Source organism: Polypterus senegalus, chromosome 1 (assembly GCF_016835505.1).
Source record: "Polypterus senegalus isolate Bchr_013 chromosome 1, ASM1683550v1, whole genome shotgun sequence".
NCBI classification, from domain to species: Eukaryota; Metazoa; Chordata; class Cladistia; order Polypteriformes; family Polypteridae; genus Polypterus; species Polypterus senegalus.
In genome coordinates, this window is record NC_053154.1 from 152,219,571 (window position 1) to 152,245,320 (window position 25,750).

General features: G+C 37.0%; 1 protein-coding gene across 1 annotated transcript in view; it reads right to left on the reverse strand.

Moving 5' to 3' along the window:
• Positions 1-25,750, reverse strand: part of LOC120537055 (phospholipid scramblase 1-like) — a gene marked incomplete at its 5' end in the record, with an annotated part of 35,819 nt that overhangs the window by 9,503 nt on the left and 566 nt on the right. The window contains 3 exons of the mRNA XM_039765715.1: positions 906-1,064; positions 4,164-4,384; positions 7,210-7,252. Of these exons, the coding sequence (XP_039621649.1) occupies positions 906-1,064; positions 4,164-4,384; positions 7,210-7,252 (423 nt within the window). The remainder of the gene's footprint in view (positions 1-905; positions 1,065-4,163; positions 4,385-7,209; positions 7,253-25,750) is intronic.

The window sequence follows — 25,750 nt, forward strand, 5'->3', positions numbered from 1 at the left end:
AATTATGATAAAACAGGCAAGTCTGCTATCGATGATGAGTTTAAATCTGTAGCACTGGTATTAGATATCAACAATTACCCTCAGTATCATAAAGGTTGTTCCAGCAATACCTAAAGCCTTACATTTAGCAGGGTCCTTGGGACCAGTGAATGTCAACTACCATGATTTGCACACACTGGCAGAATTACAAAAACACAAGCATATGGCTTTTGCCTACAGAGAAGACAAAAATGAAACATAGGCAACAAGAAGATAAAAAAAAAGATAAATCTTTTAGAATAAGTTTAGAGAATGAAAGATGGGTGAGGAGGAAGGAAACTAAAGTTAAAATGGAGGAGAAAATTGTGAAAGAAAAATCATCTGTGTGCAGACAAATACAAAAAATAAGAGTATTTCAGAATGAAAGTGATAGTATTGAGGAAAGAGAACTATACCACAGATTAATCGATTTAGAAATCTTACCTCTGTAAAGCAGAAACGCATTTACTAAAAGTAATTACCCGAAAAACTGTAAAAGCACGAAGAAAGTTTGGTATCACTTTAATTCAGGTGTCCCTAATCATGCTGTACTTACCATATACTTACCTGTATAATTACAGAGTAACTAGGTACTTGGGTTTATTACCTTGTATTTACTGTGTAATGCTATAAGTAAGTACTCAGTTGCAATTTTTATTCCACAATATGTGTGGAATAATAAATACAATAGAGTGCTTAACCAGAGTATTACATTGTGGTACATAGTAAATACAATGTAATAATATCTAGTTACCCTGTAATTATACAGGTAATTACACGGTAAGTACAGCGTAATTAGGGACACCTAATCTAAAGTGATATTAATAAGAATACTGTTGATAAGAATACTGTAAAACAAGTCAGCAAGAAAACAAATGTAAACACACCTTAAAATCGATATCGGAAAAACAAAATAAAACACATGGACCTGTCATTTTCAATACAGGTTCTCGCCTTTCATTCTGAATTGTGAATTTAGGCAAGTATGGGTGCCAGTTTTGAATGACGTATCCCACTGGAGTGCCTGGTGGAGCTTGTACTTCCAGCTGAAAAAGAATGCAAAATATTTAAGTGTTTGTACTACACTATTTTTAATATGATACAATGTTAATAAATTGTTATGTTAAAAACTGTTAAAATATAAATCAAGGGGTCGATATAGTCAGACTATATAATGCTTTAGTGAGACCACATCTAAAATAGTGTGTGCAGTTCTGGTCACTGCACCATAAAAAGACATAGCAGCCTTTGAAGACATTTAGAGGAAAGCAACTAAGAGCATCCCAGGACTTAAGGACATGTTCTGCTCCAACAGACTCCGAATTAAACCTGTTTAGTCTCAAGCAGAGGAGACCTAATCCAGGTTTTAAAAATTCTCAAAGGCATTGATAAAGTAGATCTAGCAAAACCCTTTCAAATTAATGGTGAATCACACATTGGAGAACACCAGTGGAAATTAAGTGGAAGTGCATTTAGGGTTGAAGCCTGAAAATACTTCTTTATGCAAAGAGTTGTGAGAATCTGGAACAAACTACTGACCTATGTAGCTGAAGCAGAAACCTTGCCATTCTTTAAGAAGAATCTGAACTACAGTTTAAAACGTTCTTCACTATGAATGGTTGTATATAAAACCAAGGAAGTTGCTTTGTAAAATGGTTTGTGACAGTAATAACTATGAAACATGCTACATAAAATAAGATTTTGGGGTAGCTGGTGACAATGTCAGCTAACAGTACTTGGGATCCAGATTAAGTCCTGGCATGGAGCAGATGACAAACAGCATTCACATGGATTTCCAACTGGGGCTTTAACACATTTAGCGATACAAAATGTCAAAATGATACTTGATACAACATGCGTGACGTCAGAATTGGGTGAAAAACATTCAATCTCAAAATTTCCTCAAATATGAGTTTTTCATTACTTGTGTTTGTGTACATCCCACTGCAGGTACCCATTGTTTCTACAGTTGCAAGAAAAAGTAAGTGACCCCTTTGGAATTACTTGGATTTCTGAATTGATTAATAATAAAATGTGATCTTAGACACAATTATAGATAAACACATTGAGTCAGTTGCAGTGTGCTATGAGCTCAGGATGATCCTGTGTTCATCTGGTCTTAGTACATATTTATGGTAACAAGACTAACTTTGGTTTTTAGTGCTGTTGCAGTGTGTCCAAAACTAACTGCAGTTGTAGTTTGGGTCCTCCCTGCGTGGAGTTTTCATGTTTTCCCCATGTCTGTGTGGATTTCCTCCGGGTACACCGGTTTCTTCCCAAAGTCCAAAGACATGCAGGTTAGGTGCATTGGTGATTCTAAATTGTGCCCTGCCCGGAGTTTGTTTCCTGTCTTGCACCCTGTGTTGGCTGGGATTGGCTCCAGCAGACCCCCATGACCCTGTAGTTGGGATATAGCGGGTTGGGTAATGGATGGATAGATTTGTACCGAATTAAATCATGATATATATAAGTCAGTGCCATTGAAAAAAACAAGCAATGCATGGAAGTATTTATATTTCATAATACAAGAAATAGATCAACATACATTTAACAACTGATCTTCACTAAAACAACACAGTGTCGGAGACTCTAATTAAGAAATTGCCTTTATAACTACAAGTGGCTGATCCCCTGTAATTTGCTTCCTGGCTCATACATTCATTCACTTTCATAAATTTTTTCATGTGCGATGCTTCTCAGCTGCCAATTTGGAAAATGTGTATTGAAAGATTCTGGTTTGCTTCCATATTGTATTCCTTCAGAGTTTCATGGAGGTTGTCTTTTGCAGATTTCCTCCAGATCTGAGATTTCCTACAATATGTATTATATAGAGCTTGTGCTCTACTCCGAAGTGTGCACTGTAGTGAGATATTCTTTATGGTGTATGCACTTTGGTGATTGTTGGATTAACTTGGTTGTTAGGGAAAGATGAGTGCATAATGAAAGGCAAGTTATCAACTTTTCTACATTATTTTCTGCACATAATGGGGAAATGAAATACAGAGAGATAATCCATCCATCCATCCATTTTCCAACCCACTGAATCCAAACACAGGGTCACGGGGGTCTGCTGGAGCCAATCCCAGCCAACACAGGGCACAAGGCAGGAACCAATCCCAGGCAGGGTGCCAACCCACCGCAGCAGAGAGATAATTATGCTTCTAATACGATTTCACTAATGTGTACCACTCATCGTCAATACTTTCCATATACAGTAGGTTTTTCAGGGCCTTTTCATTCACTTAAAGAAAGTAACGTTTACGTAAATATGACACTAATTTCGATCTAATGTAGTTTACACAATTGCAATTTTTTCAATTAAATTTACATGCAGGTTAGGTGCATTGGCGATCCTAAATTATCCCTAGTGTGTGCTTGGTGTGTGGGTGTGTGTGTGTGCCCTGCGGTGGGCTGGCGCCCTGCCCAGGGTTTGTTTCCTGCCTTGAGCCCTTTGTTGGGTGGGATTGGCTCCAGCAGACCCCCATGACCCTGTAGTTAGGATATAGCGGGTTGGACAATGGATGGATGGATGTACTTTTTCTCTGTGCTCTGCTTCTTTAAATTGTGAGGAATGTGTAGCAGTAGGGAGAGATTTTAGTTTCTGGCATACCACCATTAATGGGCAAGGAGATGGCAAGGTAAGCACACTCTGGAAAAACATGAGGCCAAAACAAGACTACCTGCATATTAGTTAAACTTGGGACTGAATTTATTCTGCTGTTCATGAGACAGCATTTAGACCTGAAGAATATCTTCTCTTAGTACCACAATGCATAGTCTGGTCTTGATCTGCTGCTAGTACAGTACTATTTCGGGTATGTTGCAACTGGTCCAATCTGACTACAGTAATAACATACAAAAACAGTTGTAATTTTCATGTTTTTATTGAGCACACTGAGAAATCATTCAGAATGCAGGCTGGAAAAAGTAAGTTAACCTCTCTGTGTCATTCATTGACTTCTTCAATGCTAACTGGAGAAAGGTGTTTCCGTTTAGGAGAGATTAGAAGTGTGGGATGCACAAGTGCTTTGCCTTTAAAATAAGGGCATGCAAACAATAAGATGTTTCCTTGCTTTTTAAATAAGTTCCTATCGTTCTATCTATTTGACATGTGTTTTTTGTCAGTTCCTTCTTTCCTTACCTACCTCTTGAAGACAGCAAGGGAAGCAACACTTTGAACATCGTAAAGGCCTTAAAATGTCCATTACTATTTGACCAAAGTTGTCCGTAATGTGTATAGCAAAACAACGATGAGATCCACAGAAGAGCAGGCTGCAGCATTTGCTGTCTTCAGCTGCATAATAGATTTTCTGGCCGAGGCTATTTTTTATCAAATACCTGTTGTTGGACTCTATGTTTAAAAAAACTGTGGTAAAACAGAAATAAAAAGAAAAATAAGTTTGCTTGCAGGAAAATGGAGAAAACATTAAGTAGAAATATTTCTTTTATATCAAACTGCATTCAAATAAAAAAATCACTATCAATTGCACAGTGTCCAGTATTAACCTCCCTAAAGAACAAAAATTGAAAAACACAATCTCCCAAATATCCTTCGGTCATTATATGTGATTATAGTGAAAATAAAATGTAAAAAATGCAGCTGAGATGAGCCTCATATATTATTATGAATTTCTGAACATTTATGTATATCAGAGGAAACCATTTCAACTGGAAATATTTTTAATAGCTCTGTCTTCAGTGTAAATAAAATTCTGAGCTAATGTGCTTCATATTATCTTAATATTTTTTATTACAAAAGTGATGTTGTATTTGAATATTTTAATATATATATATATATATATATATATATATATATATATATATATATATTTATATATATATATATATACTGCTCAAAAGAATTAAAGGAACACTTTTTAATCAGAGTATAGCATAAAGTCAATGAAACTTATGGGATATTAATCTGGTCAGTTAAGTAGCAGAGGGGGTTGTTAATCAGTTTCAGCTGCTGTGGTGTTAATGAAATTAACAACAGATGCACTAGAGGGGCAACAGTGAGATGACCCCCAAAACAGGAATGGTTTAACAGGTGGAGACCACTGACATTTTCCCTCCTCATCTTTTCTGACTGTTTCTTCACTAGTTTTGCATTTGGCTACAGTCAGTGTCACTACTGGTAGCATGAGGCGATACCTGGACCCTACAGAGGTTGCACAGGTAGTCCAACTTCTCCAGGATGGCACATCAATACGTGTCATTGCCAGAAGGTTTGCTGTGTCTCCCTGCACAGTCTCAAGGGCATGGAGGAGATTCTAGGAGACAAGCAGTTACTCTAGGAGAGCTGGAGATGGCCATAGAAGGTCCATAACCCATCAGCAGGACCAGTATCTGCTCCTTTGGGCAAGGAGGAACAGGATGAGCACTGCCAGAGCCCTACAAAATGACCTCCAGCAGGCCACTGGTGTGAATGTCTCTGACTAAACAACCAGAAAGACTTCATGAGGGTGACCCAAGGGCCCCATGTCCTCTAATGGGCCCTGAGCTCACTGCCCAGCAGAATGCAGCTCGATTGGCATTCGCCATAGAATACCAGAATTGGCAGATGCACCACTGGTGCCCTGTGCTTTTTACAGATGAGAGCAGGTTCACCCTGAGCATGTGACAGAAGTGAAAGGGTCTGGAGAAGCCATGGAGAACATTATGCTGCCTGTAACATCATTCAGCATGAGCAGTTTGGTGGTGGGTTAATGATTGTCTGGGGAGGCATATCCATGGAGGTTCACACAGACCGCTACAGGCTTGACAAAGGCACCTTGGCTGCCATTAGGTATCAGGATGAAATCCTTGGACCCATTGTCAGACCCTATGCTGGTACAGTGGCTCCTGGTGCACGACAATTCCTGGCCTCATGTGGTGAGAGTATGCAGGCAGTTCCTGGAGGATGAAGGAATTGATACCATTGACTGGCCACCACACTTTCCTGACCTAAATCCAATAGAACACCTCTGGGACATTATGTTTTGGTCCATCCAATGCCACCAGGTTGCACCTCAGACTGTCCAGGAGCTCAGTGATGCCCTGGTCCAGATCTGGGAGGAGATCCCCCACAACACCATCTGTCATCTCATTAGAAGTATGCACCGATGTTGTCAGGCATGTATACAAGAACACAGGGGCCATACAAAGTGCTGCGTACAATTTTGAGTTGCTGCAATTAAATTTTGGCAAAATGGACTAGCCTGCCACATAATTTTTTCACTCTGATTTTTGGGCGTCTTTGAATTCAGGGCTCTGTAGGTTGATCATTTTCATTTCCATCAAGCGATGTGGCATCCTTTCGTTCCTAACACATTACCCAGTCTATATCAGTATAGATATCCAGGAGGATGTCTTTTTCCCATTGAGATCTGATGTGTTTTCAAAGTGTTCCTTTAATTTTTTGAGCAGTTATATATATATATATATATATATATATATATATATATATATATATATATATATATATATATATAGTCACAGATGGCCGCGGTCCTTGACACTGAGAGGACCAGGGAATCAAGCATGGCCAGAACAGATTCCCCCGAGAATGCTAGATGGCAGCCCCCATGGGTTGCAGTGGTGCCTCAGATTCCCGCAGGGCTTCATGGGAGATGGGAGTTGGATACAGCCCTTTTGGGATCCAGGGGCACTGCCAGGTGCTGCTGCAGCTGCTGCTGAGCCTTGGAGAGCAGCTCTTCTGCCACACCCAGTAGTACTGCCAGAATTAGGTCAACGAGCACCTGGAGCACTTCCAGGTGCCTTATAAAAGGAGCCAGCAGCCACTACTCAGGGAGCCAGAGCTGGGAGGAGAAAGACTAAGTTTGACCCAAGGAGTGGAGGAAAAGGAAAAGACAGAATAGACTATTGTGTGTGTGCCTTGAACTTGTGTCCAATGCTTGTCTGTGTCAGGTTTAGGTGGCAGTGCCAGCCTGGGTGGTACACAATATATATATATATATAGTTCATCAGTTATAATATTTGAATATTCTGATTTATAGTTAAGCAATTAAGAAAGTATAACATAACATAACATTTTGAAACTCTTTAAAGTTGCAGGGGTATACAACTGATGCTTGTATTAAAAATAAAATGTATATTACAAAATACTTTCACATAACACTTAGAATGTCAAACAAGGCAAGGCTATTTTTGGTAAAATCATTAGCCTTTTAAAATCATTAGACTTTTTACCTTCTTGAAGCTCCAACAGTTGAACAATATACAAGCTGTCAATCTGTAAAATTAAATACAAAGTGTTTCATGTCCTATAGCTAGCTCATAAGAACCTTCATCAATTGAAATACAAATCCTCCTTACAAAGCAAGGCAGAGATAATCCAATAATCAGACCAGGTCAATATAATAAATAACAATACAAATTTTTAAATATTAATGCCTCTCAGAACAGGAAACATTACTCTTTCACATGTCAAAGATTTTGGTCAATCTTATTTTATAGGAGCTGTTGCAACTGTTCTTTTGTTCACTACCACATAAACTGCTTTGAGATCATGGTCACTATACAATATGCTATTTACAGTAATGCAAGTCAAAAGCATAATTTTAAATATGAAATGTAATGTAAATTTCTACAGCCAAAAAAAATCTCAAGTGCTAAATCAGCAACTATATTCTAAATATTTCTAACACATGGTTTTAAATACAAGATGAACCAAAATTAATTGCTTTCCCTTTCTGCCTTGGAGACCAATGCCCTGTAGGAGGTCTCATGAGAGCATTGCTTTCTTAAACACTGGAGACTAGAAAGCACATTAAAATTCCTTTGCTATGAACAATGAATTTTACATGACCCTTATGTCTGATAAATTAGATGATTGGATATTGGAGCAATTTTAACTTTCCTTAAAAACAGAATGGATGTAAATGTGACTACCTAAACTACCTTATATTCAAGTAAACAGTTGATACTTGGTCTCCTGAAAATACAAAATGAGTTTACCAGTGATTAAAAAAAGGCCAAGACGACTGGTGAAGAGGGCAACGTGTGAGAAGAGCACACACAGGTGAAGAAAATGCAGCTTTTCGTACTAAAGAAGTTATGGAAGAGACTACACTCAAGATTTAATGAATGTCCCCCAACTTTTTTAAAGATTTGACTTGGACTGCGTTTCTGTAGGTAGTAGTCTTTCTTGCAGGGAGTTGTCAAAAGACTTGTGATTTCAGCTGTTAAGGATTATCAGAATTGCCACAGTATGGCCTATGCATAAGAAGACATGAAAATGTATCTTGTGCTAGTGGTTTTGCTCTCATAAACGAACTACAAATTGTCAGTCCCTGACATTTTGTCACTGATATATAACAACATTGTAGGGCTGTGTCAACTGACTTGTGAGCATATACAAATTCATAAGGGGTACACCTTCACACTCCATGCACAACTATCAGTTTTCCTTTGGAACTAGTAAGGTGAGTGAAGGTCACAAATGTCATCATGCCTACATGGATAAGCTGACCACTAATGAAGTGGGTGGCAGTTCATGTAGCTGAGTGCATTTCACCTTCTCTGTCAATTTTATTCAGCTTAATTAGGTCAGTAGCCTTGTTCACACATAGAACCGAGTACACCAGGCATTAACTGGTATTTGCTCAGCCACACATCCACATTGTAATGACTGAAGAAATTTGAATGCCGTTCAAGGAAGATGGTGGACAACCCGAATAGTGAACAAATGGTCTGTGACCACTGAGATTTTTTTTAAATAGATTGCTAAGCAGTAGTTGTTGAGTGGCTGTATTTTTCCATTTATTTATTTGTTATTTATTTATTATGTAATGTATTCCCAAATACACATTTGAAACAAACAAAATACTTTCAATCAGAACATGAATAGTTAAACATCTGAATATGAAATAACCATTACTTAAGATGTATGCTAATGTATATTTTAATGTTAACCTAAAGTCACATAAAGGAAACAACATCCATGAGGTGTAGTTGTAAGTAGAATCAAACATTTCCTCCTTAGCTTGAATAACTAACCCTTCAAACTTCTTAACCTATTGTAAGTAATCGTATGGCTGGTTCACCAGAATTTTTGCGTGTTAAATGTGGTCATTGTGAAGGTCAGGGAAATTACTTTTCTTTCTTTTTAAACTGGACTTGACTTTGCTCATGCATGCTCTTTAATCAGCAATCTACTAGGAGATTCCTTGGATAGTTTGCATTTGGGATGCAACCTTGTGTCTTACAGCTGCTTACTTCCACATGGGGAAGACAGTGATGGCATATTCAAAAATTTATCAATATTAGAAGGCACTGAGGTCGTTGTGAGATGAATTAAACAAAATAAAAGGTGTTAGTCTTTATTCTCATTTACCTTTATTGGTTTTACCTTTGAATGACTTGAAACGGATGCAATGAAATTATTGAGAAGTCTATACAAAGTTATGTCTTATGTCATGGTTGTAGTAGATTATGTAATATTATGATATGGGCACTGTGAGAAGAAAGACTCTCCAGACATTATAAAGGTTTGGGGCAGCCACCTATATATTATATCCTGGCTGCAAAAGTTTGAAATTATTGAACAGAGATGCTCACAAGACTGAGTCCAAAACGGAACTCAATACTTAGAGGTAAGATGGCAGTTTTAAGGGCTGATGGAGGAAATGATGTCAACTATGCTGGAGATGGAAGTGATGTCATCAGAGGTGCCGGAGTCGGAAGTGATGCCATCAGAGGTGCCAGGACTTGGCGATATTTCCTGGGAATGGTCTGCAAGGAACTGAGACAGCCTGGGAATGGTCTGCAAGGAACTGAGACAGACAGTCAGCACATTCTGCCACCCCCTGATCTGGTGTAGTATTACATTTACTCTGGCCCTTTAGCTATCTCCTACTCGCACATGTGTGACAACACTTACAGTCTATAGACTTGTTCCTGCATATGTGATTTACATGTAAAATCTTTATAGGCTCCACAACAAGCTTGTTGTAATTTAATCTGAAAACTATGTATACTTTTAATGTATCACTCATAAGATCACAAAGCAACAGATTTTATGAAGACTGATGGGATTTTTTAGAGATGCTATATTGTTTACAAATTGTGGAATTCTTTAAATTACAAGAAAATTATGGGGAAAATAACTGATTTTTACAAAAAGTGGCATTGACCATATTCAGGGTAGTTTTTAAGAAAGTTGTACTGTCAATTTTTGGCATTAATGGTGCCTTCATAGAACAACTCCACACTATCATAGGCACTGGCTTCTGGACTTGAAGCTGGTAACAGTGTGGATGGCTCTTTTCTTCTTTTGTTAACAGGACAAGACATACATTTCTTCCAAAAAGGGCATGAAATATTGATTTCTCTGACTGCAGTACAAGTTTCCACCGTGTGATGGGCCATTCCAAATGCCTTCAAGCCCAGAGAAATCAATGCCACTTCTGGACATGGTTAGCATATGGCCTCCTTTTAGAACAGTACAGTTGTAACCAGCAGTTGAGATGTAACTGCATATTGTGTTACTACATAAAGGTATGTCAAAGTATTCTTGAACCCATGTGGTTATTTTACTTACTTACTGTATGAATGACATTTCTTGATGCAGTGCTGTGTGCAGGGTCAGAGATAACAGGCAATCAGCTTAGACTTGCACCCTTGCACTTTATGCAACAAAAATTTCTCCAGATTCCTTGAATGTTTTAATCATATTATTCATTTGTGAAATACCCTAATCACTTCCAATCACCTCTGAGAAACACTGATTTTAAACTTTTGAACAATTCTGTCATGCATTTGAGGGAAAACTGTGAATCCCATTTTTGCTCCTAAACGATTAGGCCTTTTCTGACTGCAGCTTTTATGCCAAAAGCACAATTACAATCACTTGTTGAACATCATTTGTTTCCACTCACATCTTTATTTTCATTTTTTAGTTCTTCATTGTCCCTAAATTGCCCCATCTCAACTTTTTTTAGAATGTGTTGTAGGCTCTCAATGGCAAGAATGGATATATTTTTATGAAAAAAATGAAGTTGACCAGATTAAACATTAAATAGCTTGCCTTTAAATCATTTGTGATGGATTACAATCAAATTGATTTTTCAGATCATTGCTTTCTGTTTTTATTTGCATTTTCCACACTGTCCTAACTTTTTCCAAGTTGGGGATACACAACCTGTTTTTGGAGAGAGACTTTAAGAACCAACTAAAATGTCTCAGCTGGGTCTGAGACACTCATCATTACTCACATAGGGAGCGCAGATGTTAAAATTAATACACCAATTGGAAGTGCTGCTTCCTAGGCTGACTGAGAGCTCCAGAGGGGTATGTTTATATTTCCATATATCTCAGTATGTAATTTTCTGTCTCCATCAGCTGGGGTTCAGTCCATAAGGACACCCGATTGGAAGGAGATAACAAGGCTGAACAAATGTACTACCGAGGGCTGGGCTGTAATAGAATACAAGTATATAAGTGTTAAATATTCAGAATACAAAAGCAAGTGTTTTGGATTCAGTTTGTGATACGTTTTTAAAGATATATTCAAGAAATCAGTTGCTTTATGAATGAATTTAAACTACATCTCCATTTCTGCTGATTCAATCAGCCAGGGATTGAAAATATTTTAAAAAATTTCCAGAAAGTTTTAAAAAAGCAAAACTTGAATTTGCCATGCACTAAGCACTATGCTGAATGCACATGATGCACATGAATTAAGTGAAATGTAGACAATGGCATACCCTGCTGTAGCCTCCCTGCATTTCACAGATTCTAAAGTCTTTCTCTAGCACTTGTTGTTTGAGAACTGTTCACCTTGTATCTTGTTCATTTGCTAGTTTTGTCATGTAGGTAACTGTTTAATTTAATGTTCTAGCATTTTGGAGATTTGGTTTTAAATGTCTTCTATTAGGAAACCTAGTGCTTCCTCTCTCTCTCTCACTTGTTCTGTCTCTCTCTTTTCCCGGAAGCAGCAGTACTACAGATGCAATATGGTTTGCGACATGCAGCTGATTCTGGCAATTTATGTTTGCTTTTTAGATGAGGTAAACTCTTTCATAAATCTCATTTTCTTTACCCAGCTTTCTAAAAGTGTTTGTTGTTTGCTTTATATTTTTAATGAGTAGAAGTTAAGTAACTATCTGATATTTTAAGCAGCAGCGCTATAGATTCAGAGGAGATGTGAAACGGTCTGCAACACACTCCTGATTCTGGATATACTGTTTGCTTTTTAGGTTGTTGAGCCTAATTGCAACTTGAGACCAGCAATAAAATGAAAAGGGGATTTGAACAGTGATCGTTGGCTGACTTTATTTGACCAGATAAGATATAGTTACACAATAAAGAGTGCACCACCTGAGGTATATTCCAGAAAGAGAGGTTAGCTAATCCTGGATCTCAGAACAAATCCTGACTTGCTTTAGCACAATTTCACACCAGCAGATTAGGTAGCTCCAGAATACAAGATTCCAATCAGCTCACGCAATCCCAGTCCCAGATAGGCTGATCGAAATTAACACACGTTCAGTAGCAAAATTTATAAGCTTTATGAGTCTCAAATTAAACAGTTGGTCAACCAAGTACTGCAAGTCTTAAAGCAGGGAACAACCTCTATGCCAGAAAAGCAAGAAGTGATGATGGCAGTGTATGAAGATTATCGGCACATCCAATAAAAAAGGAAAGGAAGAGAGCATAGATAAATATCACTGAAAGAATGAATAGGTAAAACAAATCATCAATGAAATCCGAATCAAACTATATTAATATGCTGTGATGGATGGCCGGCGGTTCAATCCGACCGGGATGTCCTGGAAAGAAAAGAATGGAGGAAGGCAGCCTTTTCAGGGCATTGCCTCCCCCGGGACGCTAGGTGACAGCTCCCCTGGATAACAACGGTTCCCTGGATTCCCTCAGTGCATCCTGGGACATGAAGTCCATTTCCTGAAGTACTTCAGAGTCACGAGGACGGAAGCCCACAGTACTTCCAGGCTACTTGAGGGCTGAAGAAAAATAAGAGTCTTTATCTGTCCTGGAAGTGCTATTACATCACATGGATAGAAGGACAGAAGCACTTCCGGATCAAGGACTATTTGAGTCCCAGCAAGCAGAGCCGGAGTTGGGTGGTAGTGTGATGGAGCTGCTGGGAGTGGAGGATTGATTTATTGTATTATTATTATTGATTATTGTGTATTGTGGTGTTGGTGCTTTTGTGCACTTTATCGAAGAAAAATATAAAACATTCTTCTTAGTGCTTTTAACCTACTGTCTGGACGTTTTGTCTGTGGGTTTGGAGGAGCGACAGCGCACTCTAGTGTCACAATGCATATCAATTATAGGTACCCTCTGAAGAGGGGAGTCCTTAGAGACATTTCTTTAAGGGTGAGGGACTACATAGAGGAGATAAAAGCTTGTTCAACCAGTGCATCTATTATCAGTAATTATATTGCTCACACGTGCCACATTTGTTTAAATGCAATTGCATTACCAGCAAATCACCTCTTTGATTGTAGTTATTTATTTGTGTTTGAGGAACACAGCCCATGTGTGCAGATGTTACTTCAACCTTGGGTACACTTTTGCTATCTGTGTGGCATTTTAAATATTGTATAAAAAGTGCCCAAAAAAAGGCAAATGACCATAACTTGCATCGATGTGAACTCAAACCTACGATATGTTAACGCTGAACATGTTACGTCTCAGAAGGTTACTCAGATGTAAAATGACAACATTCATGTAGCCGCTACTCTAGGCATGCCAGAATTTGGTAAATGAGTCATGCTTCTATGTAAATTGCTTCTTCAGGAAGGGACATGACATATTCAACATTTTATCACCTTCTTCTGCTTCTTAAATAGTGCATCTGAGGTCAGCATTTCTGACTGGACATTTAAGGTTCTCAAAGCTTTAATCCTCCACGTTAAACCTGCTCATTTACAGGTTAGTTTCAGACCATTGGTTGCCCTAGTAACTGAGCTGGATTTTGTTAAATCTTTATTTTTGGAAGAGGCAAATCCTGATCCCATTCCAAAAAGCATAATTAGCAAATTATCTGCATCTTTAGCCTCAATATATCACACAATTCTGGCTTAATCTGTTCTAGAAACATGGTTTTGACTAAATCCAGGTTTTCTGGAATGGAATTAACCTGATTTCAGTAAATTGTGGTTTACTTTAATTGGCTATCACACTAATTCTGCTTTCTGGAATACTCACCTCTTATTATGGCAGATGCCAGGAATTAAGCATAAGTATGACAGATGAAAAATGTATAATCTGACTTTATTATAATAACTTTGTTAAGTTTGTTTCTTAAAAGAAGAACAACTAATGGAAGTGAAACAGTTTAAACACAATCTGAGCTATAGACATTTTTTTTCCAATATTCTTGTTATTAATAAAAGTTTCATGAAAAAGTTTGTTTCCCTTGCTTTTGAGCTTCTATTTTTTGTGGGATGCAAAATGCAATTCTCAATATTTAGTAGCTAAATACTAATATATTAACATCTGAATTTGATTACAGTTGCAGCAGTGTCATGAACCAGTTAACTGTGCAAAGTCAGTACTTATCAGCTGAAGGGTTGCTCCAAGACCTAACTAGCAGCAAACATCATGGTTGTGTCCTAGTTCGTTTGTAATGCCTTTAGCTTCCTCAAACAAAATGATAATTATGGCATTTACATGGGTTTACATGTAATAGAAAAATAAAAATACCTTATTTGGGACAGTTTTGAATTATTGGTGACTATTGATTCTAAGTGTTCTAGCCAAATATAAGGAAACTAGCAGAATACCCGCGCTTGGTAGCGGAGAAGTAGTGTGTTAAAGAAGTTATGAAAAAGAAAAGCAAACATTTTAAAAATAACGTAAGATGATTGTTAATGTAATTGTTTTGTCATTGATATGGGTGTTGTTGTCATATCTATCTATTTATATATATAGCAAAATACCCGCGATTGTCAGCGGATTGAAGTAAAAGAAAAGGAAACATTTTAATAATAACGTAACATGATTGACAATGTAATTGTTTTGTCATTGTCATGAGTGTTGCTGGTATATATATATATATATATATATATATATATATATATATATATATATATATATATATATACATACACACATATATATATACATATATACACATACTGTATATATACACACACACATATATACATACTGTATATACACATATACATATCTACATATATACTGTATATACACATATATATACAAATCTACATATATATCCACATATATATATATATTAGGGTGGGACTCTATTAAAAAATTAATCCAATTAATTAGAGGCTGTGTAAGAATTAATCTTGATTAATCGTATGTAATCACACGTAAATTTGCCCCAAATCGCAAATGTTTTTTTTTAATTTAAAAGGGTTTTAGTGGGTGACAGAATCAAATAATAGACATGGACATGAATATTGTAAACTCAAGCTCTTTTAATTTCTGAAAAAAAGCCTTTAAACTGCATTTGAATTCAAAACAGAAACAAAAATATCATCCCTGGTTAAAATTGGGCAGACTTAAAATAAAGTGGTAGTTTAAGTACTTTAAGTACATTTTCAGAATAGTATTGTCTTTAAATAATAATAACCAAAATTTCAACATAAAGTGCAGTTTTCTTCTTAAAAAAATAAGTCAGAAAAATAAAAGGTAATTTGACCAGCTTACTCTTTAAACTCTGAGTAACATTAGCCAAAATTATTTTGTACATTAGGCTAAAACAGTGTGATCATTGAACATTTTGTAATTAGATGTAATTAGAATTACTAACGGTCACGGAAGTCCAATGATCCCCAGTAAGAGCCACAAAGTCCGCTTTCTGTAATGCATCTAATTTTGCTTGCTTTTCAGTGTGCACAAAACCATGCTTTTATCAAGGCATACTCGGGTAGTCGAAATGATCAGTCGTAGGAACGCTTTATTCCGACTCTAACATTTTTGTAGCTGTGATGTGTGCATCAGTGTAATGGATGTACCAGGAAATCATGCATTGACAAAAGTTCCCGTTTGCTTGGAATTGAAAGTGTGATTAAATGCGTTATTTTTTAACGCGTTATGGAGTACATGCATGAAGCTTCTCAGCTGTGCTTGTGCTAATAAAGGGAAACATTTTAAAAATAACGTAACATGATTCTGAGTTAACCTAATATTTTTCATACGTCCCAAACCAAGGAGATCGAAGGTAAAATGAATCGGTAGCGCGTACATACTCAGTGCATCCCCTCTCGAATCGAACCTCAATTCGGCATTAGAGGCGAAGACTCTACAATTAGCCACAGCGTGTGGCTTGTCTATGAGAGTATGTATGTAGATCGGGTATATATATACATATATTATATATATATACCCGTATCGCAGTGGAGAAGTAGAAGTTATGAAAAGAAAAGGGAACATTTTAAAAATAACGTAACATGATTGTCAATATACAGTAATTGTTTTGTGAGTGTTATTGAATGTTGCTGTCATCAAGGATTTGATTATCATTATTTGTTTCAATCAGGTCGTATTTGTACGATGTGTTGTGTTCAAGTTACATTCCGTGTTTGTCAATCGTTGTAAAGATAAGAGGTTTCATTCATCGATTAGTTTCTTACTGCATCAATAAACAGCTCGTCTTCCTCTTTATCTGAGATGTGACAAACTGCATGCACGGGTTTTTTACACTGTCTTCCTTTAGCGGGACATTCACTTTTTCCACCGTGTGCTTTGTTTCCGCAGTAGCTGCACTTATGAATATGATTGTATGTATCAGGCGCTTCATATTTTTTGCTGCCTTCTCAATTGTGTAATTCGGTTTTTGTTCAGCACTCTTTGGAACTGTTGCTTTTTGTCTGTGCACTGCGTCAGTTCACGTGAGCCGCTTGGTGTTCTTGCATCGAAGGTTCCCAGCTGTGCTGGTGCCATCTCGTGTAATGTCAGCTAAGACCCGGCACTTAAAAGTTTCTCTCGCAGTTTCAATGAGTTTGTGCCAAACACCACCCTGACCATCTCATCTTCCTCTGCATAAGCACAGTCCTTCACACGTGAATATTTACCGGCAGTGTTTGTATTGGATTGCCGCTGATGGACGGCCTTATATGGGCAGGCACTAAATTACAAACGCTAGTGGCAGCCTGTCTATGAACTTAATTTAATATAAACTTACAGTTCACGCGTGCTTTGTTTCCGCAGTAGCTGTACTTATGAATATGCTTGTATGCATCATTTGCTTCATAATGTTTTTCTGCCTTCTCAATTGTGAAATGGCGTTTTGTGCTCATCGCTGTTTGGAGTTCTTCCTTGTTCTCTACGTACTTACGTAGGAGGCGTGATGATGTCACACGAAACTCCACCCCCACGGCCATCTCCAACTCAACTCCATTACATTATATGTAGAAAAATAGGTTCCAGTTATGACCCTCACGTGTAGAATTTCGAAATGAAACCTGCCCAACTTTTGTAAGTAAGCTGTAAGGAATGAGCCTGCCAAATTTCAGCCTTCTACCTACACGGGAAGTTGGAGAATTAGTGATGAGTCAGTGAGTGAGTGAGTGAGTCAGTGAGTGAGTGAGTGAGTGAGTGAGTGAGTGAGGGCTTTGCCTTTTATTAGTATAGATTATTCTTAATTTGCAAGTGATTTCATAAGTATTGCTGTACGATTTTGAAAATGACTAATGAGTATACTATTAGAAGGTCAGTATTGCACTGGCACAGGGGCTAATATAGCATTTGTGACTCAAAACTCCACAATACTGGATTGAAATTTTGTTTAGATGCATTCAATTACTTTGCCTAATACAATGTTCTATAAACAGTCTATTAAAGAGCATTGGTAAATTTACTTGTCTATCTTAAAACAGAGGAATATTCTGTGTGACTACACTTATGACTGTTTTACTGTTTTACATTTACTATATGAGAGGTCACTTCAACTTAAACATTTGTACCTTTTCTTTTTTTACTCATCCAACAGCCACCACTGATGGCAAAACAAATTTGAGCAAAAAGAAATTTATCTAGAAGAGTAAGAGAAGAGAATTTTGCAAGCATTGAACTGTAAGCAAAGATTTCAACAAATAATTATGCTCTCTGAATTTACAGTATGTTATGCTTGTGGAGGATGGCCGGCTGTTTATCCCGGCCAATACCCCCAAGCCGCCAGGTGGAGCCCTCCTTGCAGCATAGAGGTCCCCAGAAGACCAGCAGGGCATCATGGACAATGGAGTTTTTATGCACCGCCCTGCTGGATGCCATGGGGGCCATGAGAGTTCTTCGTGCCCTATGACCCGGAAGTTCGGCATAGGAAGAGCGACGGGCTTCCGGGGTGAGAAAAAGCATTGTTTACCCTGACCCGGAAGGAATAAGGACTTGTGGACTGTTGGATTGGGAACACTTCCGGGTCGGGGGATATAAAAGGACTGTGGGGAGCTCACAGATGGTGAGCTGAGTTGGGAGGCAGGGTGGCTAAGCGTCTGGGAGATTGGAGGATTTGGTTATTGGTTATTTGAGTATTGTTTGTTTATTGGGAATTGTGGAGAGATGAGTGTGCTTTGTGCACATTATTATAATAATAAATAATAATTGGACTTTTATCTGGTGTCTGACGTGGTGTCTGAGGGTACAAGGGTGCGAGCAATACCCTTAATCTGTCACAGCTAAAAACAACCTCATAACTACGTGATCTGCACATTATAATGATTCCGTATTATTTTATAATCAAAACTCCAGACATGCTCTCTATTATAGACCAAAACATCTAACAAGTTTACATTGAGGCCTCAACAGAGAGTTTAATTCTCCATTGATTGGGTACTTCTTTCAAAAATGTTACATTTCTAAGAAATTGGAAATACAATTAGTCACAGACCCTCCACAACCAAAAAATAACTGTCTGTGAAAACAACTGAGCAACCACAAGCCTATCTGGGCTGCATTCTTATATTCATCAAATTGTAAAGAACTCTTTACCATGTGTTAAAGTAGTCTACGAATGAATCACTGTTACAAAAGTATTTAAAAGACAAAAATGTGATAATTGACTCTTTATAAAGTAACTAAAATTTTAAATGCTCCCTCTTTCAAATCAGTTAAGTGCGCAAATGACCCTGAATGTAACACCATGTGTACATTTTGATTGTCACTATTCCAAATTTCCTTATTATTCCTAATTCAAAATCACTACGCAGTAAACACAGACTGTAAGAAAGTATAAATCCATTGTGTCCAAGGCTCTTTAACTGTAAAGATTACTGAAATGTGTTATTTTAATGGTATTGGTTAAAATATCCAATAATCAGCACTCAAGTCTACTTATTATCTACAATAATAAGGTGTAATTTACTGAATTGCCAAGAGTTCCTTTTATAGTTGATAGTGCTCACTCCTCTTCTGTGATTATATCCTTCCGTGTTATGTGAAATTTCGGGGTAAAAAAATGCCATATCTAAATTGGAAAGATAACTCCATATGGATAAATTAGCTACAGTGATGTGGGGAAATGTTGAATGTATGTCTGCACTGGCACCCCATCCAGGATGGGTTACTGTTTGGACAAGTTTCTGTTACTAATGATCCTGGATAAACAAATAATGTGTTTGAAAATTATGGATGAACAGCCTTTCTATCTGTTTGTTCGGTATCTGTTTTAAAGTTGACCTTTTTCCAGCTGTACATAATAAATGCTAATTTACTTGTCCATGTTATTAAATTGTCTATTTTACAAATTATTGACTCACAGCTGTAATCTTTTACTAGGGAAAAAGAATCAACAGCTGTTCTTAAACAGTGATACCTGATGTCTGTTAGATAAGTCATGTTTTACTTTTATACACTTACATAATTAATTGTGAAAAGTTAAGTTAAAAATACATTAGACACTTTAAAACTAATAATTCTATATGAAGAACTATACAATTTATTTAAGAGTTTTAAGCAGTCCATTTTGAAATTTAATTAAGAGTATTGACAACCTATAGCAGCACTGTCTAAAAAAAACGCTCTACAGTATTTTCAAATCTGTACTCTATAGGGTGGTCCAGATCTAATTATGCAACTTTTAATGCAATGCTGGAAAATAATGCAAGACAAAAGAATTGTTTGAAATATCTTGTAATAAACGAAAATGGACTTGCATTGAATTAATTCACTGATTTTCCGTGTAATGTCCCACTTGTCCTCCATTCAGTTGTGAATTCTCTATGTAATAAACTTAATAAGTTATAGCGTAATGAAAATTGCATAATTACTGTAGATCTGGACCACCCCGTATATACTTTAGTCTATCACTCATAAGATCACAAAAAAGCAGATGCTATGAAAGAAAGTCATTGCAAATTGATAAGATTTTTTAGATTTGCTATATGGTTTATAAAGTGAGGAATTTATTACAAGAAAAGAACGGATTTTTACAAAACGTGGTGTTGATCACATTCAAGGTACTTTTCGAGGAAGTTTTACTGTGAAAGCAGAGACAACTGTAAAACTGAAACAGTGTTCTTATAAGATTTAAAGTGTGATAACCCTTATATCCACTTCTGAAAAAACAAAACATATGAAATTAAAAAGAAAAAGAATGCTAATCATATCATATTACAACCCCAACTCAGAAAAAGCTGGGATGTAATAGAAAGTGCAAATAAAAACAGAAAACAGTGATTAGTACAGGAGAGTAAATGATCTTTGACCTGAGAACAATATACTGTTACTTGATATATTTGATATTAAAACTAATACTGTATATACAGTATAGATAGTATATATTTTATAAACACTTATTTTGATTCTTGCAACTTATTCCAAAAAAGTTTGGACAATAAAGAATTTACCACTTTGTAATGTTGACTTTCTTTCTCAGAACACTTAACATTAAGGTACTGAACATACCAATTTATTGAGTGTTTCAGGTGTAGATTTGTCCCATTTGTCTTACAAATTTAAGATCTGCAACCGTGCGTGATCTTTATTGATACAATTTGCAATTCAACATTCTCCATACATTATCAACTTGGGGATAGGGCAGGACTGCAGACTGGCCAGTTGAGCACCTGTACCCTCTTCCTGTGCAGCCATGCCTTTGAAATCTGTGAAGCATATAGTTTTGCATTGTCTTGCTGAAGTATGCATGGGAGTCCATTGAAGAGATGTTGTCTTGAAGGCAGCATATGTTGCTCCAAAATCATTATGTACTTTTCTACATTAAAGGTGCCTTCACAAAAGTGCAAGTTGCCCATGCCCAGGGCACTGACACAACCCCATCCCATCACAGATGCTGGCTTCTGGACTTGTAGCTAGTAACAATTTCTTTCTTCTTTGGTCTAGGGGACACATACATTTCTTCCACAAATGTCCTGAAATATTGATTTGTCTGACCACAATACACATTTCCACTGTGTGAGGGTCCATCCCAGATGAATCCAAGCACAGAGAATCTGATGGTGCTTCCAGACACTGTTAATGTACAGCTTCTTTTTTGCACAGTATAGTTGTTAACAGCATCTGTGAAAGAAACTGTATATTGTGTTACTGTATTAAGGTATGCCAAAATACTCTTGAGGCCATATGGTTATATTTCTTATTAATAAATGATGAATGATGCAGTGCTATCTGAGGGATCGAAATCGTGGGCAGTCAGTTTAGGCTTGCGTCCTTGTACTTTACAGTATGAAATTTCTGCAGATTCCCTTAATCTTTTAATTATATTATACACTGTGTGAAATGCCCAAATCCCTTCCAATCTATCTTTGAGAAGTACCGATTTTAAATATTCATGTCACACTTTTTTGGTTAAATTGGTGATTCCATCTTAGCACCTAAAGGTCTAGGCCTTCCCTGGATGCAGCTTTTATGCTAAAGCTTAAGCATGATTACAATCACCTGCTGAACATCATCTGTCTCTACTCAAATAATTATTTTCTTTATTTAATTCATTGTTAGCCCTAAATTGCCCCATCCCAACATTTTTTGGAATCTGTTACAGGTAAATATTTTTTTTTGAGTTTTTTGCAGTCCATTTTGAAGAGTACTGACACCCTATTGCAACACTCTCTAAAAACACTATTTTAAACTCCTTACTTACTCTCTGTTTTATGGAAGCTTTTTCCTGCCACTTAAAAAAACATTATTGGGTTATTTTGCAGAAGTTTGCATTGATACACAATAATTATTGAGTGCAAAACGTTTTGCATTATTTCACAAAGATATCGCCAGCTTGTGTGCTCTGATTTCTACTGACAACTAGCAAGGAAGAGGTTAAGCATGCAAGGAGGGACAAATAAAGGGAAAGGATACTATTTACTTCACAATATTCTTAGAAATCACCTTAGTCAATAGGTGGGCCTCTCTGGCAGTGTCTTAAATTAGTTTGAGTCCTATCAGGTTGAAATTTTTAGTTATGATAATTATACTTCAAAGACACATGATGTTTTATATGGTGTTTCACAAGGTTCTATCCTGGGTGCACTGCTCTATTCTATCTACATGCTTCCATTAGGCCAGATTATGTCAGAGCATGACATAAGCTACCACAGCTATGCTGATGACACAAAACTGTATTTATCAATAATGCCTGATGATGCTGACTCTCTTGGTTCACTGACACATCTTACTTGTGTTTCTGAATGGATGAGTATTAATTTTCTCAAACTAAATAAGGAGAAAACAGAAATATTAGTAATTGGTAAAAATGGATATAATGAGGGTATTAGAACTAAACTTGATCCATTAGGATTAAAAGTCAAGACAGAGGTAAAGAATTTAGGGGTAAGTATTGACTCTGACCTGAATTTTAAATCACATATTAATCAGATTACTAGGACAGCATTTTTTTCACTTAAGTAAAATAGCAAATGTAAGATCTCTTATAAGTTTGGAAGATGCTGAGAAATTAGTTCACATTTTTGTTTTCAGTCGGCTAGATTACTGAAACGCACTCCTCTCAGGACTGCTAAAAAAAGACAGCAATCGATTGCAACAAGTGCAGAATGCAGCTGCTAGAATCTTAACTAGGGAAAGAAAAACTCTCCAGTTCTGATGTCACTGCATTGGTTACCTGTGTCATTTCGAACTGAATTTAAAATACTGCTTATGGTTTACAAAGTCTTAAATAATCTTCCTCCATTCTATATTTCACAATACAGTGATCCCTCGCTATATCATGCTTCGACTTTCACGGCTTCACTCTATCGCGATTTTTTTCTCATACACGCTTACATCACTACGCATGCGCTTTCTGAGAACTTTTATCTAAGCCCTACGATGGCTCCTAAACGTGCTGCTATTTCTAAGCCTTCTGACAATAAATATAAGCGCCGGAGGAAGATGCTTACTATCCAGGAGAAGGTGAAACTCTTGGATATGATTAAAGATGGCAATACCCTACAAAAGCCTCCTCACGCATATGAAAAGACAGCATCAGCAACTGCCTGTCAAGATGTTCTTCTGCCGCGCACCCAGATACCCAATGCCTACTCCTAGTACTCCCTTCAGCGGAAGAAGACAATAACGCACCTGCTGAAGATACTGCACCACCTCTGATGCACCACCTCTGAAGACTCTCCTACTGAGGTCGTGCCTTCATAGGTTAGTGGTTGTGTGCAATTAAATGTACAGTACAATAATCTACTATATAAAAGCGTTCGGGATTGTCCTACCATCCCGTGAGTGCAAAGCGTAGCGGTATTCCGCTTATTACAGACTTACTACTTGCGGCTTGAGGTACGAAGCAACGCGATGTGAGCAGAGTTTTGGTGCTCTCATTGTTTGTTCCCTTGCTTTTGTGCGCGATGTGCTGGAAAAATAGACAAAATTATGTCTCTGGAAATAATTAACATTGATGGAGTACAAATGCCTCACTGCGTAGTAAATATCAGGGGAGATGGCACTTGAGGGGATAAAAAAAACTAATTCTGATGTTATGAATGGGCACTTTGATGTTCTCATTCCCTACACTTACCTGCCTGATGTACACATGGAGCGCACAAAAATTGAGAATAAAAGTCGGTCGCCTTAAAAGGCGAGTGCGGCTAGTAATATGATATTTGTAACGTCTAATATGTCTTATTTTCTCTTATTTTGTCTAATATATTGGGTAATACGAGTGTAATGGTGACTAAAGGGTGTTATATCATGTCTAGAGGGCTCTAATAATGTTAAAAAAAACGTATTTAGAAGGTCGTAAACAGGTTTTCTATACTCTTAACTGTGAAAATATTCAATTTATAAATAAAGAATCCTTCTTCGCAAAAATTAATTTATCACGGTAGAGTCTGGAACGGATTAACCGTGATAAACGAGGGTTCACTGTACCTGTTATCTTATAACCTTAGATCTTCAAATGAGTGTCTGCTTATAATTCCAAGAGCTAAACTTAAAAGAAGTGGTGAGGCAGCCTTATGCTGTTATGCACCTAAAATCTGAAATAGCTTACCGATAGAAATTCACCAGGCTGATATGGTGGAGCACTTTAAAAAAACTGCTAAAAACTCATTATTTTAATATGGCTTTTTCAATGCTACATTTTTGTGTAACTCTGATATTCTGTATATGCATTTAATTATCATTATCATTCATGGTGGCTCCAAAATCCATACTAACCCCTACTTCCTCTGCTGTTGTTTTTCCGGTTTTCTGATGTGGCAATCTGCGCCACCACCACCCAATCAAAGCACCGTGATGTCCCAACATTGATGGATTGAAGGCCAGAGGTCCACATGACCATCATCATCAAGTTCTTCCATGTGAAGCCTGAAAACCATGAGGACTGACTGAGATTATTTATGTTAGGTAGAATGCCTAGAGGGAGCTCGCGGTCTTGTGGCCTGGAACCCCTGCAGATTTTTTTTTTTTTTTCTCCTGCCGTCAGACCTTACTTTTATTCTATGTTAATTAGCATTGCCTAATTTTATTTTTAGATTTTGTCTTTTTTCTCTTTCTTCATCCTATAAAGCACTTTGAGCTACATTATTTTCATAAAAAAGTGCTATATAAATAAATATTGTTGTTGTTGTTCACAGCAGATAAAGAACTAAACTAAACATATATTGTTAATTGAGAAGTATTTCTGACACATTCCCAATATTTAACATTGAAGCAGATAATCATACACAGTTAAACAAACTCACTGTTACCAATCAATCCACAAATGTGTGGAGAGAGCTTGCAAATCACATGGGGACCCTGGTGCTGTAAAGCTAGTTCTGTAGTACCACTCTGCCTATGTTAAAACATCTGTACTAAACATACTTAACTTTAATCTGAGTAAAAGAAAATGTCTACCTATAACTTTTGTTCACTTCTTGTCACTATATTGCAAACTACAAGTGTGCTTAATCACCCTCTTTAAATAGCTGTTGCTAAATGACCAAAGCAAACATCATGTACACGATGTTACCAGCAGCAGCAGGAGCAAGTAACATCTTTGCAAAATAATGCAATGTAATAATGTTTGCAAAATAATTCTTTAGTGGAAACTAACACATGTGTGCAATAAAGTAATACAATTTTTAATAAGCGCCTGTACTATTTAGGTGGTAATTTACTTATTCTTTTCTTGAAGTCCCACTGTCTAACATGTAGCCTATGTACCATCTAGCTTTGAATCATGTAAACCAATTTGCCCTCATCTTACAATTATGGCAAAGAAATGTGAATCATGTAATAACATTGAATTTGGAATTGCTTAATGACACAATAAATTTCCATACTTAGTAGACAAAATGCATTAGGCTATATTTCCTTTTTTTCCAAACTAGTTTTGTATTTCTGCTGCAGT